This window comes from Sciurus carolinensis, chromosome 5 (assembly GCF_902686445.1).
Source record: "Sciurus carolinensis chromosome 5, mSciCar1.2, whole genome shotgun sequence".
NCBI lineage: Eukaryota > Metazoa > Chordata > Mammalia > Rodentia > Sciuridae > Sciurus > Sciurus carolinensis.
In genome coordinates this window covers 134,650,327-134,667,897 of record NC_062217.1, presented here as the reverse complement: position 1 = coordinate 134,667,897, position 17,571 = coordinate 134,650,327, and the positions used below count along the sequence as shown (strand labels likewise).

Genomic DNA, 17,571 nt, shown 5'->3' with positions numbered 1-17,571 from the left:
AATTTAAACAGGAAAAAAGGAAAGGGAAAAGTGCTGGGTGTCAGGGTCAAGTAGGGTAAGGAAGATACCCATGTGTGGTATCAACTGGCATGAGGTGTCAAGAGTCCGAGCAAGGTGAATAGGCAAATATGGAGACAAGAATGGTATGGGGTGTTAGGCCCTAGTGAACTGACAAGGAGTCATAGCCTGAGTAGTGGAAGGAAGGCATACACAAGATGTACATGGGCATTCAGAATCTTAATGATTTGAGGAAAACATCCTAAATATGCATGGTCTAGCACAAGCTACTAAAGCTCAAGTGGGATGAGAAAGGCAACTTGAAGGAAGGGGGAATGACTGTGGTAGCAGAAAACTGGTTATATCAGGATGACTGATCAAATGAGTTAATAAATTAAGGAAAATTAAAATGTTTTTCACTGAGAGATTTCTAAATGTGGAAAAGTAGAAATGTTGCATTTAGACTACCATAAAATTTATGAGTATGATATCATAGTTTTCAATAGATACAGAAACAGTCAATAGTATGTGTACAAATACCCACAAATGCACATACATACACAAACACATACACACACAAGGAGAGACAGAAACAAATACCCTCAAACCATGTGCCACTTGATGGGATGCAATGAGAATACAGCATTGCTACAGTAACATTTCTGTCAAAGGTACACAACTTGAATCCAAATGTGGCTATATCAGACAAAACCAAATTGAGGGATGTTACAGTGTCAAGGTCATCAAAATCAAGGAAAGACTGAGGAATACTATAAAACCATGACAATTAAATTCAATATGTGATCCTGACATAGATCTTTTGCTGATAGATATTACTGAGATAAATGGAAAAACCTCAGTAGTCTCTGATGATTATATAGTATTAAGGGATCGATACTGCTTTCTGTATTTTGATGTCTGTATTGGAGTTATATCAGAAAATATCCTTATTTGCAGAAAATATGCTAAGGTATTTGGGGGAGATGTAGCAATTTAGTATGGGCTTAAGAAAAAATTTTTCTGAAACTTAAAAGTACTTAAAGCATTTTTTAAAGATTCCCTGAAAAATTTTAAATTAAAAAAAATATTTAAAAATTTTTCATCTCATTAAGGGGCTCCACAAAAATGATACAGGAGATATCATCACATTTACCAGTCAAAACACTGAAAGCATTCTTAAGATTAATAGCAAAATAGGACCAATTCAACACTTTCCTTCAGTTTCTCTCCAGTGGATAGAATTAGGAACAATACATACATTGGAAAGCAAAAACAAAACTCATTACTACAGATGCTATGCTTATCTATATGAAAAACTCCTCTGAAACCTATGGATAAATTATTAGAATTAATAACAATTGTATTAAGATTACTAGATATAAACTCATTTATTTCATTTCTGTAAACCAACAATAATACATTAGAAAATGATAGCACTTGTTACAGTAGCAACAAAATACTTTAGGTACTAGAAGCAAATATAATAAAAGTGTAGAAGATTTTTATGCAAAGAGTATAAAACATTAATGAAAAAATTAAAGCAATAGACCAAAAAATACATCACGTTCTTGGATACAAAGTCTAAATACTATAGGTCGTCCCTCTGAAATTGATCTGTTGATTCAATATTACTTCTGTCAAAATTCTTACACTTTTTTATAGAATTTTTAAAAAACACCCCAATTTTAACATTTTGTGGAAAAACAAAAGACTAAGATAGTTAAGGTGTTTCTGAAGAAAGGTAAGACAGGGAACTGTGATGACATAATACTAAGTAACAGGGTGTAGAATTGAAACTGGGATAGTGTCACATATAATGCACATTTAGTATTTTAAAGAGCAGATGCTGCTTATTAAAGGAGAAAGAAGAGATCCAAGATGGCAGATTAAAGGTAGGTTATATTCCTTGTTGCTCCCTAACTGGGGTTTCAAGCAGAAGAAAATCTGTTTCTCTGTGAGGCAGTCTTTGCTGTTCATCAATCCCCTGCTATTTAACCCATTTGTCCACCTTGATTACCTCCAGTCTGCCAACCTATCAACAACTTTTTGAGTGCAGATCGCTGACTGCTGCCTATCATTTGCCATCGTTTGTTTGTCTCTTGCCTGCCCAATACCTGCCTTTTACCTACCCGTCACCCACTGCCTGAGGTCCACCTGCTGATCATCCACGGGTAGCCTGCAGACTGTCTACAGACTGCCAGAGGATCGCTAGCTGCCTGCTGTTGCTTGGAAGTCCACTATCACAGTACCTACAATTTTGGTTACATGTGGCTGCTGCCATTTTGGAACAACAGTCAGGACCTTCAGGACCCCCGGCCCAACTGACCATGCCCCACCTCCAGGATCCCCCCAGCCTGATCGACCAAGGCCTACCTCCTGGACCACCTGGCCCCACTGACCGTACCCCACACCAACTGGGCACCCAGCCTCGCTGCAGCTTCCAATTTGCCAACACCTTTGGAAGCCAGTGCAGCCATCTTGGATTTTCCTAGAAGCAGAAGCAGCCATCTTTAGGTGGGGCCAATCCCATCCTGAGATGCCTGCTGGAAACTGGAAGCTTATTGTCAGTTACCTCTCATGCATCAGGCTACAGGAGACTGGGAGATTTGAATAGTATATGACTGTTATAGTGTAGATTTATTTTTCTCCGTTTAGAAACATTTTAAGTTTTTATTTCTTTATTTTTCTTACTCTATTTTCCTTCTATTTACCTGTTTACTCAGAGTCTCTTTCTCCCTTTTCTCATGCTAACAATCAACTTCTTTTGATCCCTCTCTCACTCTTCCCATGACATATTACCTCTATATATCCACTTCTTATCCCATTAACAGTTACATCCTACAACCATCTCCATCCTCTTTGTCCACCATTAGAAATCATAGACCTCATTGTAAATCTATTTGTTATACTGTAGATAATAATTGTACTCATCCTCTCTGTTTATTATGCCAATGTTGTTAACATCTCATAGGGGTATTTGGTTTAGGGCTGCATATTGTCTACATTGGGTACTGCTAATAGTGATCTCCCCCTTAAAGAAGAGGTTTTGGAAACCTTCAGGGTCACTATAAGCCTATAGGGGGAAAACTGCAATACCACATATCTGCACTGCTAGAGGGGAAGATACCTGAACAACATGAAAAAACAAGGGAAGAAAGGTGTTTCAAACAAACCAAGATTCTATATTAACAGAATCCAATGACAGCATGGTACAAGAAATGTCAGAAAAGGAGTTGAGAACATAATTAAAATGATTCACAAAGCAAAGAATGAGATAAGAGAGCAAATGTAGGCAATTAACAATCATGCCAATAAACAGTTAAAAGAGCAACTGCGGGAAGCAAAAGATTATTTCAACAAAGAGATATAGATTCTGAAAAAGAATCAAACAGAAATCCTTGAAATGAAGGAAACAATAAACCAAATAAAAAAACTTAACGGAAAGCATCACCAACAGACTAGATCATATGGAAGACAGAACCTTAGACAATAAAGACAAAATATTTAATCTTGAAAATAAAGTTGACCAGAGAAGATAGTAAGAAATCGTGAACAGAACCTCCAAGAACTATGGATTATCATGAAAAGACCAAATTTAAGCATTATCAGGATTAAGGAGGGCAAACCAAAGGAATGAACAACCTATTCAATGAAATAAAATCAGAAAATTTCATAAACCTGAAGAATGAAATGGAAAATCAACTACAAGAGGTTTTCAGTGAATCAAATGCACAAAATTACAACAGATTCACACCAAGGCACATTATAATAAAAATGCCTAACATCCAAAATAAAGATAGAATTTTAAAGGCTGCAAGAGAAAAGCATCAGATTACATATAGGGGGAAACCAATCAGCAGATTTCTCAGCCCAGATCCTAAAAGCTAGAACCTGGAACAACATATTTCAAGTTCTCAAAGAACATGGTAGCCAGCCAAGAATCTTATACCCAGCAAAAGTAACCTTCAGGTTTGAAGACGAAATAAAATCCTTCCATTAAACAAAAAAGTTAAAAGAATTTACAAATAGAAAGCCTGTACTACAGAACATTCTCAGCAAAATACTCCATAAGGAGGAAATGAAAAGCAACAATGTAGGTCAGCAAAGGAGGAACTACCCTAAAGGAAAAGCCAATCAAAGGAGAAACCAAGTCAAGTTAAAAAACAAAAATAAGTCAAAATGACTGGGAATACAAATCATATCTCACTAATAATCCTGAATGTTAATGGCCCAAATTCATCAATCAAAAGAAATAGACTGGCAGATAGGATTAAAAAGAAACACAAAACAATATGCTGCCTTCAAGAGATTCATCTCATAGAAAAAGACATCCACACACTAAAGGTGAAGGGATGGGAAAAAAAACGTACCATGCACACAGACTCAATAAAAAAGTGGGGGTTTCATCAGATAGTGAACTTCAAGCCAAAGTTAGTCAGAAGGGATAAATAAGGACATTTCACACTGCTTAAAGGAACCATAAATCAGAAAATCAGGAAGTATTTAGGCCCTAAACAACAGCGTATCCATGTACATCAAACAAATCCTTCTCAATTCCAGGAATCAAATAGACCACAACACAGTAATTCTAGGTGACTTTATCACACAGCTGTCAGAATGCAGGAGAAAATGCTTTCCCCTCCAGAGTCCTATCAATAGAGTATGTTAGCTAACTTTGGATTTCTGCCAATGGAGAGAGAGAAAATGGTCTTTCATCCAGTTTTAATTTACATTTCTCTTTTTAATGAGTGAACTAACTTGTTTATTAATAGTAAATTTTATTTCCTTTTTCTATGTTTTGAAAGGGTTATGATTTTGTCAATTTACATGTTAGGAAGGATAGGTCTTTGTAATATGAGCTATAAATATCTCCCTTAGTTGTCTTTTTAAAAAATTTTGTTTATGATGCTTCTTTCCAAAAAAAATTTTGATTTTTATGTAACAAAATGTACCAGTGAGATAATTTATGACTTGGGGATTTTGAGTCATGAAAAGTTAGACAGTTCTTGCTAACTCCAGATTTGTGAAGAAAAAATTTTCAAGTTTTCTACTTATTATTTAATGGTTGTGTTATTTAAATAATATCTTTGGTACATATGGAATTTATCATGGTATATGAGGTAAGGCAGGGATATCACTTTACTTATCCCTTTAACATTTATTGACTATAACATTTATTGACTACTACAGTGATTAGAGATGATGTCCTCTTTATACATTCAATTTCTATATGTATCTGAGTGTCCTTATATCTGGGCATTCTGTTTTGCTAATAGGCCAGAGTATGATACTCTTAAATTATTTAGACTTTTAAAAAAGACTTAATGTGTTTTAGTGCTGGTTCTACTTCTATGTTTATTTTTTTCATAAATTTAGCATCACACGATATAGATTAATACTGTTAAGTTTTCACTGAGATTTTGCTGAATTTACAAATTAATTTACACAAAAATATGGCCCTTCCTATTTGTAGAAAGGCTATTTTTTTGGCTTTGGTGTATTTTAATTTTTAATAGGTCTCACATTTTTATTGACAAACATTAATATATTTTTGTTACTGTTATATATGAAATCTTTTTTTCCATTAAATCTTCCAAAAGATTGTTGGAATATATATAAACTACTGATTTTTATATGTTTATTTTGTACTTGGTAATCTAATTCAGCTATCTTACTGTTTGTAGTAGCTGTCAATAAAATATCTTGAATCTAAATAAAAAAAAAGAGAAAGAAAAGACTTCATATTTTTAGTCCTGAATCTACTGATTATTCAGATGGATCTCTAACTCATACCTTTCGTTTACCAAATCAATTCCTAAGGATTTGAGATTTAATTGTGAAGGTCAAAACTTTTAAGATTTTAGAAAAGAACATGTTATTTTTATGACAAGAGAGCAAGGAAGGATTTCTTAAACAAGAATTTCTAAGAGAACTAACCACAAAAAAAAAGGTTAATTCACCTACATCAGAATTAAGAAACTTTGTTCATCAGAGGATACCAGAAAACGAAAAAGGAGTCCACTGAATGGAAGAAAATATTTCTAATATGTATTACCAACAAAGCATTTACATCTAGAACACACACACACACACACACACACACACACACATCTTTAAATCTCACACAAAGCCAAAACAAGAAAACAAAAATTCCATAGACTTAATTCTATCGGTAATCATAAATGCAAATTGAGGTGGATCTCTTGGAGACAGTGCTCCCCATTAAATAACCCTATATCCTATCCTTACGACAAAAGTTAAAAAGCTGGATAACATTAAGTTTGCACAGATATGGAACAACAGAAAACAGCATGGGGAGTAAAAAAGATGAACAACTTTGGAAAACAGTTTGGTATTTATAGAGTAGAATACTTCTGTGCCTCATGACTAAGAAACTCCACTCCTAATAGATACTCCTGAGGAACTTTTACATATGTGTACCAGGAAAATGTTCACAGTCGTAATATTTGTCAAAGAAATAAAACTAGAAATAAGTAAAATTAGCATCAGAAGTAAAGTGGACAATGAGTCTGGTTTGTTTCTAGAATGAAACACCAACAATGAAATAGAATGAAACATAAAAAACACAAATGAACATTAAAGAAAATGTTGAGTAAAAGAAGTCATAGAAATACTTAAGAGTTCAATTTTATTTATTAAAAATTTAAAAAGAGGGAAAATTAAATATTCATATGGATACAAATATATATGGTAATACTTGAAGGGAAACCAAGGGGAAACTAACCTCTGGAAAGGAAGACACTGCAATTAGGAAGGAGCATAGGTAGATTATTGATGTCTCATTTTTTAATGTGGGAAGAGAATACACAACTGTTTCATGTTATTCATTATACTGAACTCTTATACTGTATATACATTCTTTTTATGTATATTTCATATACTGTTTTTCCTAGAGTGATGAGAAAAGTGAAGGACAGAGTAGCATGAGGCTTTTCTATGGTTCTCTACCACAAAGTGACAGCAACTTTTACTCTGCTGCTTTCAATAATATGTCTACCTATGACTACACACACATGTGCATGCCTGTATGTGATCATACAGACATATACACACAGAAAGAGAACAGAATTACATGAGGAAAAAAATTACTGGTTTTTATTCTCAACATTGGTATAAGAGGGAATAATGAAACAAAAGTTATAAATCATATTAATATTTAAAAATACTATTACATGCTTTTAAATTTTTATTCCTGAAATAAGCATCCTAAAGTATACAGGGCGTGTATCACAGGGTTCACATATTTTATAACCCAAATGAAATGTTAGAAAGAGATATCATCATGTTTTTCTATTACTCCATCTAAGATTCTTTGTTCTTACTCCAAGGTCAACACAGATGCTGGTGATAATATGATATTATTTTATATGAAAGCAGAATCAATTTTGCTTTAATTATACAAGCACGGAAAATATTTTATTCTAGTTAGACTCCCATTCTTATGGATGTACATGGTGGTGGGATTCACTGTGTTGTTTTCATATAAGTGCAAGGGAAAACTATGTCAGATTCATTCCACTGTCTTTCCTTTACTTATCCCCACTCCCTTCCTTCCATTCCTCATTGTCTAATCTTCTGCTTTTGTGGTGCATGGGCCCTTCACAATCTGACCTAAGTCTAGCTATCATTTTCACTTCTTGTCTAGAACCCTACATTTGAACCATATTCAATTATTAACTGATATTTGAATAAGAGACAATAGTTTTAAAATAATCTTTTATTTTTTCAGAAACAATGAATTAGGAAATTCATTAAATTTCTAATGGAAATTATTAAATGTAGATTAAAATAATTGAAAAATCCACATTCTCAACATTCACGTTATCATCAACAGTTTACAGCATATCGTTCTGAAGATACACAGATATGATCAAAATGTACATACTACTTTATAACCTGCTTTCTTCCATCAATACTTCTCCACTTTTCCTTTTCATAAATTTCCACCTGATCATATATACAGGCTATTTTCAATTTCCCTCACTGAACCAAATTTCCTTTATAGTTGTTCCCTCCAAAACAATATCAAATTCAGGATCTCATATTGCATCTAATTGTCCCTTACATTTCTTTTAATATCACACTCACCTTGTGCCCACCATCTTTTTAGGACACTAACAAGATGAAGAGATCTCACTGCTTTTCCTAAGAATGTTCTCACTTTTAATTTTCTGGCTCAATTCTCTCTTATTATTCTTTCCCCTGTTTTGCCAGATAAAGAAAAAAAAAATAATTGTATGACTCCTTAAGGTTAAAACTGTAAAAATTAAATGAAAATCTGCATTAGGAATTAATATATTGATAGGCTTCTTTCTATATTTATTCCAAGTGGAAAATCAGAGATTTCTTCCACAGAGAAACTACAGTGCCTTAGAAAGAAAAATCCTTCATTTAGTAGGTGCTGAGGGCCCACTGACATACATCCATCACCATAAAAAGAAACTGGCCAATCAATAAGTCTCATCCATGTGCAAAAAGTTCTAAAACAATGTTTTAGTTCCTCACTTTTAAATATTAGTAAACATCAAAAAATCATTACATATTTGAAGAAAGATTCCAAAATAAAAACAAACTGAAATAAAAATAAAGAAAAACTGACCCCTTAATAGGGGCTGTGGATGTAGCATAATGTAGAGCTTGCCTAGCACATGTGATGGCCTGGTTTGATCCTAGAAACCAAAGTGAATGAGTGAAGGGCAGGGGGATATGAAAGAAAACAGAATTCTTAATAAAAGAAAACAAAGTCTCTATGTAAAACAGAGGTGAATATGATCAAAGTGAGTTATATGAATGTATGAATATGCCACAATGAAATCCATTATTCTGTGTAATTCATGTGCACTAATAATAACACAGCTTTATATAAAGTACATCAAAAATCATGTTTTTTATTTCTGTGGTTCTAAGTTATTGGTTATCAATTTACCTAAGCCCTCCTCAATCTTGTAATCTCTCCTTATAAGTGGTGGTCAAATCTTATCAGCTGATATTTAATCAGGTTAATGATTCATGGCAATATACTCAAACACAGAAGAGGGCACATGGTCTAGTTAGTATAATGACTAGCTTATAGTAGATATCTAACATATTTTGGCTACTTCCCACCCTTTCCTACCTTCTTTTTCTATAGGCTACATTTTTCTATGAGGCTATTATTTCCTGATCAAAAAATCTTTTCCTCTGACTAGCAGTAGAGAAACACTATAGATCAAACCCTATTCCCTGGTTACAGCTAAACTAATTTATAAGTTCTTTATCTGGATACTTTAATCATGGATTTTCTTTCTGCTTTGGAAGAAGTCCAAGAACCCTAGGCCAAAAAGAATCCTCCATTCTCCTGTTTCCAACTTGAGTCCAGAAAAGTTCCTTCTTAAAAGGTAAGTCAAATATCCATACGAATGGAGAGGAATAGTCTGGAAAAATCCTAACCTAGTAACATGGAACAATTTAAAGAACTCTAACAGAATGTATACACTCATCACCATTATTACTGGCATAGGAGGCATATTTTACTTTAACTGGGCAGATACCATGAGTCTGGTTTTGATGACCACTAGGAGTTCTAAAATTTGGTCCCTGCTCATATGAAGTTAAGACACACAAACCTTGAAGAATATGACCCAGAAAGAAAACTAAGTAGCAGAGATAAGTCAGTCTGTTCTTTCTCATCATAGTTTTAAGTTAAATTTAGCTAGTATGTAAAACATAAATATATTTAAAACCACACAAAATGTTTCCTTGATTTAAAATTAGTATTTTATTCTTTGGTTCCTTGGTTCTCTACTATGTCTCTAGCCTTGTCTGCAAACACTAAGTGCTTAAATACAAAGTACTGTTAAATCAGAATCCAAATTCTACCATCAGCTCATCCCACAACTTTGGACAAGTCACATCACTGCTGAGTCTAAAATTTCTCAAAATAAATGAGAGAACTGAGGAAGGCTAAACTTCCTTCCCAAGTTTAAGGTCCCAAACAAAACTTATGCAACTATTTAAGTAGAAATTGATGTTTCTTATTTCCCACTTAGCTGAAATTATAGTAGCAGTCACTGAATGTTTAATGCCTACAAGGCCTACAGTATTAGGATGCTCAATTTACAACTAAAATTTCTAATTTTCTCACAACCTTCCAATGTAGGTATTATAAAAATGAGGGAACCAAAACAGAGAGACGGGTTTACCAAACATTGCATAGCTCATAAATGTTAAGACAACAAAATAAGACAATCACGCAAAACTCTCATGCTCTCTTCTCTGACTGAAGTTTTACTATGTACTATTTACAGGCATTCTACAGAAATACAGAGAAGCATTAGAAACCCAAGTAACTTTATTTTCAATAAAAGGAGCCAATGCATTTTTCAATTCAAAATATTAAGAGCTGGAAGTGCTCAATATATACTTACCTGATGTAGCAGACGTTTGAGTTTGAGTAACTGAGTTTTTACTGCAGTGCAATCCTGGACCATGTGCCGAAGGGTCATCTCATCCAGTACCACTGTATTTTCTGGTACATCTGCAAACATCTTCTGAGCCTGGAAAAAGGGGGTCCCTCCATAGCTTTCAAAATGACCCAAAGGAGATTCTCTATAAGGAGAGCCTCTGGAAGGGCAGGAGAAAAAGGTGGGGGAAGAAGACATAAATTTTAGAAAGAAAGGTAAAGATATTACTGCAGTGATCTTTACAAATCATTTATCATTATTACAGACTCTGACTTGTACTCATTTCAGACATTGAATGTGTTTCCACCGAAAGGCGCAAACAGCTCTACCTATCATTAAAATAATTATCTACTGCACCCCTCTCACACTGTCATTTTTGTGTTTTATACACTGGTTGAATAACTTTCTTTCCGAAGACTAGAATAAAAACAAAATACTCTGAAAAGGCCTTAGCTGGAAAAATTATACTTATTCCTCCTTTTCTGCATTGATTGCCTATTTGTTAGCTTCTGACTTTGCTTGGCATCTTAAACCACTCACCTTTTTTTAGCCCCATAACTCTGACCCATATTAATTCCCAGTTTGAACACACCTTTGGACTACCATTTCATGAAAGTTCTAGCAGGCAGTTAATACATATGAAATGTTATTTCTTTGTTCTTTTGTTTTTACATTGCTGATAAACCATCTTTTCCAATTAAAAGACTAAAACAAAGTTCTTTATGTCTTGTATAACTCATATAGTTTCCTAACCCTAAACTGCAGTAAAAATAAATCTACTCTTAAAAACTTACACTTCTCTTCAGTTTCATACCATAATATTCATGACAAGTAAAAGAAAGAAAATTAGGGACAATGTATTTCATGGGAGTATAAAACACAACATTTTTAAACAGAATTCATAGCTAAGGTAATTTAAAAATTACTGTATCCAGTTTACATATAATTCTAGTTAGTTCTTAAATTATGACAAGAACTGAATATATGTTGTCTCAATATTTGAAATAACACTGAGAAAGTATTCTTTCCAATATAATTAATGGCTGTTTTAACATGTTAGAAATAAAGTTTAATTCATAATGTATTAAGTTTGTAAGTCACAATGCAGTAGATTTTGACCACACTGAAATGTAAAAATGCAGTAACTACTGAATTTTTTACCTTTCAACAAATATTCCCAAATCTCTGATCTCTCAAATATTCAATATGAGGCTGATTTCTATAAGATTATTTTTTTCTTTGAAACTATTTCCTGGGAATACTTCAGGCCTCTTTCTTTTAACCCAAGAAAATTATTTTTATGCATTTTTACATTGTTGATACATAAGTAGGATTCTACTTTGGTACCATATAATTCTACTTTCTTTTACTGGTTCAAAACATGGTTGAATTATTAAATCTCAAATACTGATCAATTAATTAGTATGAATTTACCCATCCATGATGGAACAGATATACCATCTATACATGGGAGTGAATGTAAAACATATAATAGTGAAAAGTTAGCAGGTGTTCTTGATGAAAATATGGACTCACCTGACAAATGAAGAGAAGAGATGAAAAGAGCTGTATTTTCAGAGGGAAAAAGTTTATGATATACTTTGGGAAATGCTCTGAGGCAGCAGTGAACCTGGGATGAACTATAAATTATGAGGTTTGAGTATAACCAAAATCAAAGGCTAAGACTTTTGGCAGGGCAGGGGCAGTAATGACAGGAAGAACAAGACATACTTTTCAGGGATGAGGAGGTCTTAAAAATGGCTTCTGACACCATAGAAGCTTGAATCTAACTTATGTCTGTCTTCCTGAGAATAATTTCTTAATCCCTCACTAATTAACTGAGACTCTCAGGACATGTTAAAATCTCCCTCATCTCTGAACCTACATCATCCTCACCTTCTCAATGATCCTGCCAGTCTACCCATGCTGCCCTCTACTGCACACTCTGTCTGGAGAACCCCTCTTCATTTTAAGTTAGTTGGCATTTTTTCAGAGAAAGTTTCCTTAATTCCTAAGCAGGACTTGGTACCTCCACTGATGACCCTTATAGTATGTATCACAGCATACTGTGTTTGTTAGCCACAAATGCCACATTATAAATTCCGTGAAGAAACAGATTGCTTATTCTTTTCATTTGTATTTGAGTTTTGTTACTTTGTTTTTGCTGTTGTTATTGTTTTTGCACTGAATAACAAGGATGGTTTTAATCACTATTTTTTTTATAAAGTCTTCATCTCTGAGAATCTAAAATCCTGTTGCTGTGACATGACAAAAACACTACTTAATAACCAAATTCATATTTATTTTATTTTGCCAAGTGAGTAAAAAAATGATTACAGAGGAAATACACACTAAAGACTGGTCTGTAGTCTACAGCATGATAATCAGGTATGGAATACAGGCTTACATTAGGAGAACCAAATGCAAGGAACTGATGAATTAAAAATGTTTCAAACAGTCTTGATCACTAACTGAATATAGGAATTAAGAACTGTCATCTGGAAAAGCCACAATAGATTAAAGAGCCAAACCTGGTCTTGGATTTAGGTTTAAATCCTGGCTTATAATAACCAGCTGCTGAAGATACTAACTGTATTGCAAGTCATATGAAAACAGCCTTTTCTTATTCATTTTAAAATTACCTGCACAGATAATCTGAGTGTAAATCTCAGCTCTCACTTATTAGCTGTGTAATATTCAAGGAAAGTTAAATAATCTGTTTCATTTTCCTCATCTATAAATTAATGGAGATAATAACTTTGCTATAAAGACTAAATTGAGAACATAAATTAAAGTTCTTAAAACAATCCATAATATATACTAAATATTAAATTAAAACCAATTACTATTGTATGGTTATTATTAATTTTCATCTTTAAAATTTTTTCAAACAAAAATGTCAAAGGAATACTATAAAGAACACCATAGACCCTTTGCCTATATTTACCAACTGTTAAAATATTGACACATTTGCCTGATATTTATTTGTTGCTAAACTGGCAGTAAGTAAAAAGTAACATAAAACCTCAATGGAGGAAAAACTGAAGCATGGTGGAAAAAAAAGAATAAAACCAAGAAAGCTAGAAGGCAGAGAGAAACAAAGATGGAAGAGAAAGCAAATACGTAAGAGATCACTTGCAGAAAATAAAAGAAGACTATTAAGATGAGGGGTGCACACAGAAAGACAATGAAGATCTTGAAATTTTAGATCCTGAGAAGATGATAACAGTTCATACATGATAACATGAATCTCAGAAACAAAATGGAAAGCAAAATCACTTTCCAGGACTAACGACACAAATCCAGGGGCAAAGGCATAAAGAGGACGAGAGAAAAAAAAAAAAAAAGTGAGAAAAAAATGAAACTTCTGGTCATAATGAAGCCAGAATTAAGGACAGGTAGTTAGTGTAGAAATAGGGGATCGAGTCAAATCGAGGAAATGAAGCCATGAAGCCATCTGCCTCTGGAAGTTGGAGACTGCCCCTGGGAGAATGGAATGTCAAGGATCTCCGGAGCTCACTGATTACTAAATTTACCTGCCTTTATCAAGGACTTCAAGCATGGAGCTGCTAATTAATGCCCCCTGGGCCCTTATCTGCCTGAATCACCTTGGCCCTCCCCCTGCCCATGGCTTCTCACTTAATGCAAAACCAGACCTAGTCACAGAGGCAGGAAGGAGAGATAAGGGGGGAGAACTGGAGAACAAAAGAGACTCTAACCTATAAAAGATGTAGGGTGCGCTCACTTCTTGGGACTTTAGAACATCAGCCATGGCCCCCTTCTTCCTGCCAGGAGAAGTCTGTATTATTACCTTTAAATAAAACTTGCTTAATATGCTTGCCTTGGCATGCTTCTCTAGTGTTCAATCTTCAACATTAGAAGGAGCAGGACTCATCACCGTTAAAGGACGGTATCAATAATATCCCTTATTAAATTGACAGGTATAAATTTGTACTTCTGAACAAATTTTAGCAATTGTAGATTTGCAGAAAAGCCAGGTGGTGAAAGCAATGGAAGACTGTAAGATGTTGTAAAGTGAATACACTAGTGTGTTAGTGAAGGAGAACCTATGTGGGTGGTCACAGTCCAGGCAGGCTGACAGATATGAAGAACTGAACTAACAAAGATATGGGTAAAGGCAGAAATGAGTTCAATAGTAACAGAAGCATGAGAAAGAAATGTCCACTATCATCAATATTATTTAATATTATTCAGTAAAGAGACAATAAAATCAATAAGAAAAAAGTAGGAAATTTATGATTACACAAATGGTATGCCTTTACGCCATGTACAAACAGAGAAACATCATGTATCCCATTTGTTTACAATAAAAAGAAAAAAAAAAAAAAAGAAAAAGAAAAAAGTAGGAGACCTTAATTTTATAAAGGTACAGTAATCAAGACAGTGTGGTATTACTGAAAGAACAGACAAAAAAATAAACAGAACACAAAGGAGAGCTCAGAAATAGATCCACATATTCAACTGTAACCCATTTAAACTGAATCCATGTACAGAAGTCACACGATATTAAACCCACAAGCATGAAAACCACATTTCTGAATAATTATTTATTTACAGTATTAAAGAAAACTCCCTAAGATATATGTTTATATCCATAACATTATTCTATTCTTCTCCACTTCCAACAGAGCTTCTTGATTACTAAAATGTGTGATTACTGTGCTAATCTTAACGTTTTTGATTCACAGGTTAGACTAGGAAGTGCAGATATCTGTGTGTATATGTGTCGCGGGGGGAAAAGAGGAAGAGATTTCCCTTCTTCATTTCTTACCTAACCTGAGACACAATTTTGCCTTCAAAAAATCTTTAGTGTTTCTTTCCTCACCACCAATAAAAACTGTATGAAAGTTAAATGTATGAATAAATGATAAAACACCAACTCTGGAATCTTCCAAGACTACGAACTCTAGTTTGAAATATAGGATTTGGAATTCCCACCCAAAAAAAGTTAAATATATGTATTTTGATGTTCATAGTTATATTTGTTAATGTTAGATTCAACAAGATGCCAATCAAAATTGTAGGAAGTTATTTTGTAGATATTGACAGAGTAATTCTGCAGAAAACAAAACAAAACAGAATATCCAACACATATTCAAGAAGGTAAAAGTCAGAGGACTACCTAACCTTGAGAATTACTATATGAAGCCACATAATCAAGACAATGTGTTATTGGTTAAAGAATAGACAAAAAGATTAATAGAGTACAATGGGGAGCTTATAAATAAACCCATGTAAATATAGTCAACTGATCCTTGAAAAAGAAGTAAAGGCAATTCAATAGAGAAAAAGAATCTTTTCAACACATGAGACTGGAACAGCCAGGCATCGACAGGCAAAAGAAAATGACCTTAAACCTCCCACAAAAATTAACTCAAATGGATCAAAGACCCAAATGTAGAATGCACAACTACATCTGTGAGGCATAAAGGGAAAAAAAACTAGGTGACCTTGGTTTTGGTAATGAGTTTTTAAAACATAAAAACTACAATCCAAGAAAAAAATAGTTGCTGAACTTCATAAATTTTCTTTCAAAATTTGCTCTGTGAAAAAGAGAAAAAACTGGGCTCGATGGCACATGCCCAATCCCAGCAATGCAGGAGGCTAAGGCAGGAGGATCTCAAATTGGAAGCCAAGTGCTGCAATGTATTGAGAGACTCTGTTTCAAAATAAAAAATTTGATTTTAAATTAAAAAAAAAAAAGACTGAAAATGTAGTTCAGTGGTAAACTGACCCTGGGTTCAATCTCTAGGATCACACACACACACAAAAAGAAAAAAGCAACAGTAAGAAAAACCACAAGATGAGAGAAAACACTTGCCAAACATATCTCTGATAATGGGTTAGTACCTAAAATATACAAAGAACTGTTGGAACTCAATAAAAACAAAGAAAAAACCCAAAGGAGCTGTCATTCACTGCTGATGGGAATGCAAAGCATAAATAGCAAATCAAAGCAACAATAAATCCTAGAGGGGGAAACCTAATTTGAGTAATTTGCATAGTATTTACATTTATCTTTTCAAAATTTTTGTGACAAGCAAAAAATGATGTTCATTTATTCCCTCAGATAATGGTACAGAGGGAGAAGAGGAAGAAGGGGAAGGGAAAAACAACTTGAAAAACTGACCAAAAACTTCCCAAATTTGATAAAAAAATATTTACCTGCATTTTCTCAAAGCTCAACAAACTCCAGGTATATAACAGGCTGAAACAGACACACTTAAAACATATCATAACTTACTTATCAAAAAAAAAGAAAGAATTATCAAAAGAAAAGAAAAAGTGAGAATTCTTAATGCAGCAAGGAAAAAAAATGTGATTCATCAAGTGAACAAAGTGTTCTATATCAGGCAAAACTATCTTCAAAATAAAGGAAAAATTAATACACTCCCACATAAACAGGAACTGAGAATCTGTTATTAGCAGGTCTTCCCTATAAGATGTAGTGACATTGGAGACTTCAGTACCTCTAATACCTGACTTTCAATAACAAACAGAACAATATGTAAAAGAATAAAACTGGAGCAATACTGCACACAAGCAAGACCTAACATATATCTATAAAACATCTATAGAGATTGAATTAGTAAAAAAAAAAATATTGTTACAAAGAAAAGCCCAGGCCAAAAAAAGAATTAAATTAAAATCCTTCACAAATTTTCAAACCTATATATGGAAAGAACATTTCCCATTCAATCTATGTAGTCCTGAAACCAAAACCAGACAATGTATCTCAAGGAAACTACAGACCAATATTTCTTAAGAATATACATAAAAACATCCTCAACAATTTCTAGAAAATTGAACCAGACAACATACAAAAGAAATATACACCAAGAGCAATTGAGATTTATTCAAGAAAAGACTGCTTCAACATCTGAAAAATCAATGTTACATGCCACATTTAGTAGAAGAAAGGGGGGATGTTGGTGATTATCTCAATAGATTAAAAAAAAGCATTTGACAAAATGATGTTAGAAGCCCTCAACAAACTACGAGTAAAGGGAACTGATAATCTATGAAGAACCCACAACTAATATTTTACTTAACACTGAAAGACTAAAATGTTTTCCCCTAATATCAGAAG

The 17,571-nt window shown here is 33.7% G+C and overlaps 1 protein-coding gene across 6 annotated transcripts in view; it reads right to left on the bottom strand.

Moving 5' to 3' along the window:
* The window catches only part of Ccser2 (coiled-coil serine rich protein 2), a 175,170-nt gene that overhangs the window by 65,693 nt on the left and 91,906 nt on the right, over positions 1–17,571 (bottom strand). For all 6 annotated transcript variants that reach the window (XM_047553130.1, XM_047553129.1, XM_047553131.1 and 3 more), the window contains one exon: positions 10,425–10,620. In XM_047553130.1, coding sequence (XP_047409086.1) covers positions 10,425–10,620 — 196 coding nt within the window. The remainder of the gene's footprint in view (positions 1–10,424; positions 10,621–17,571) is intronic.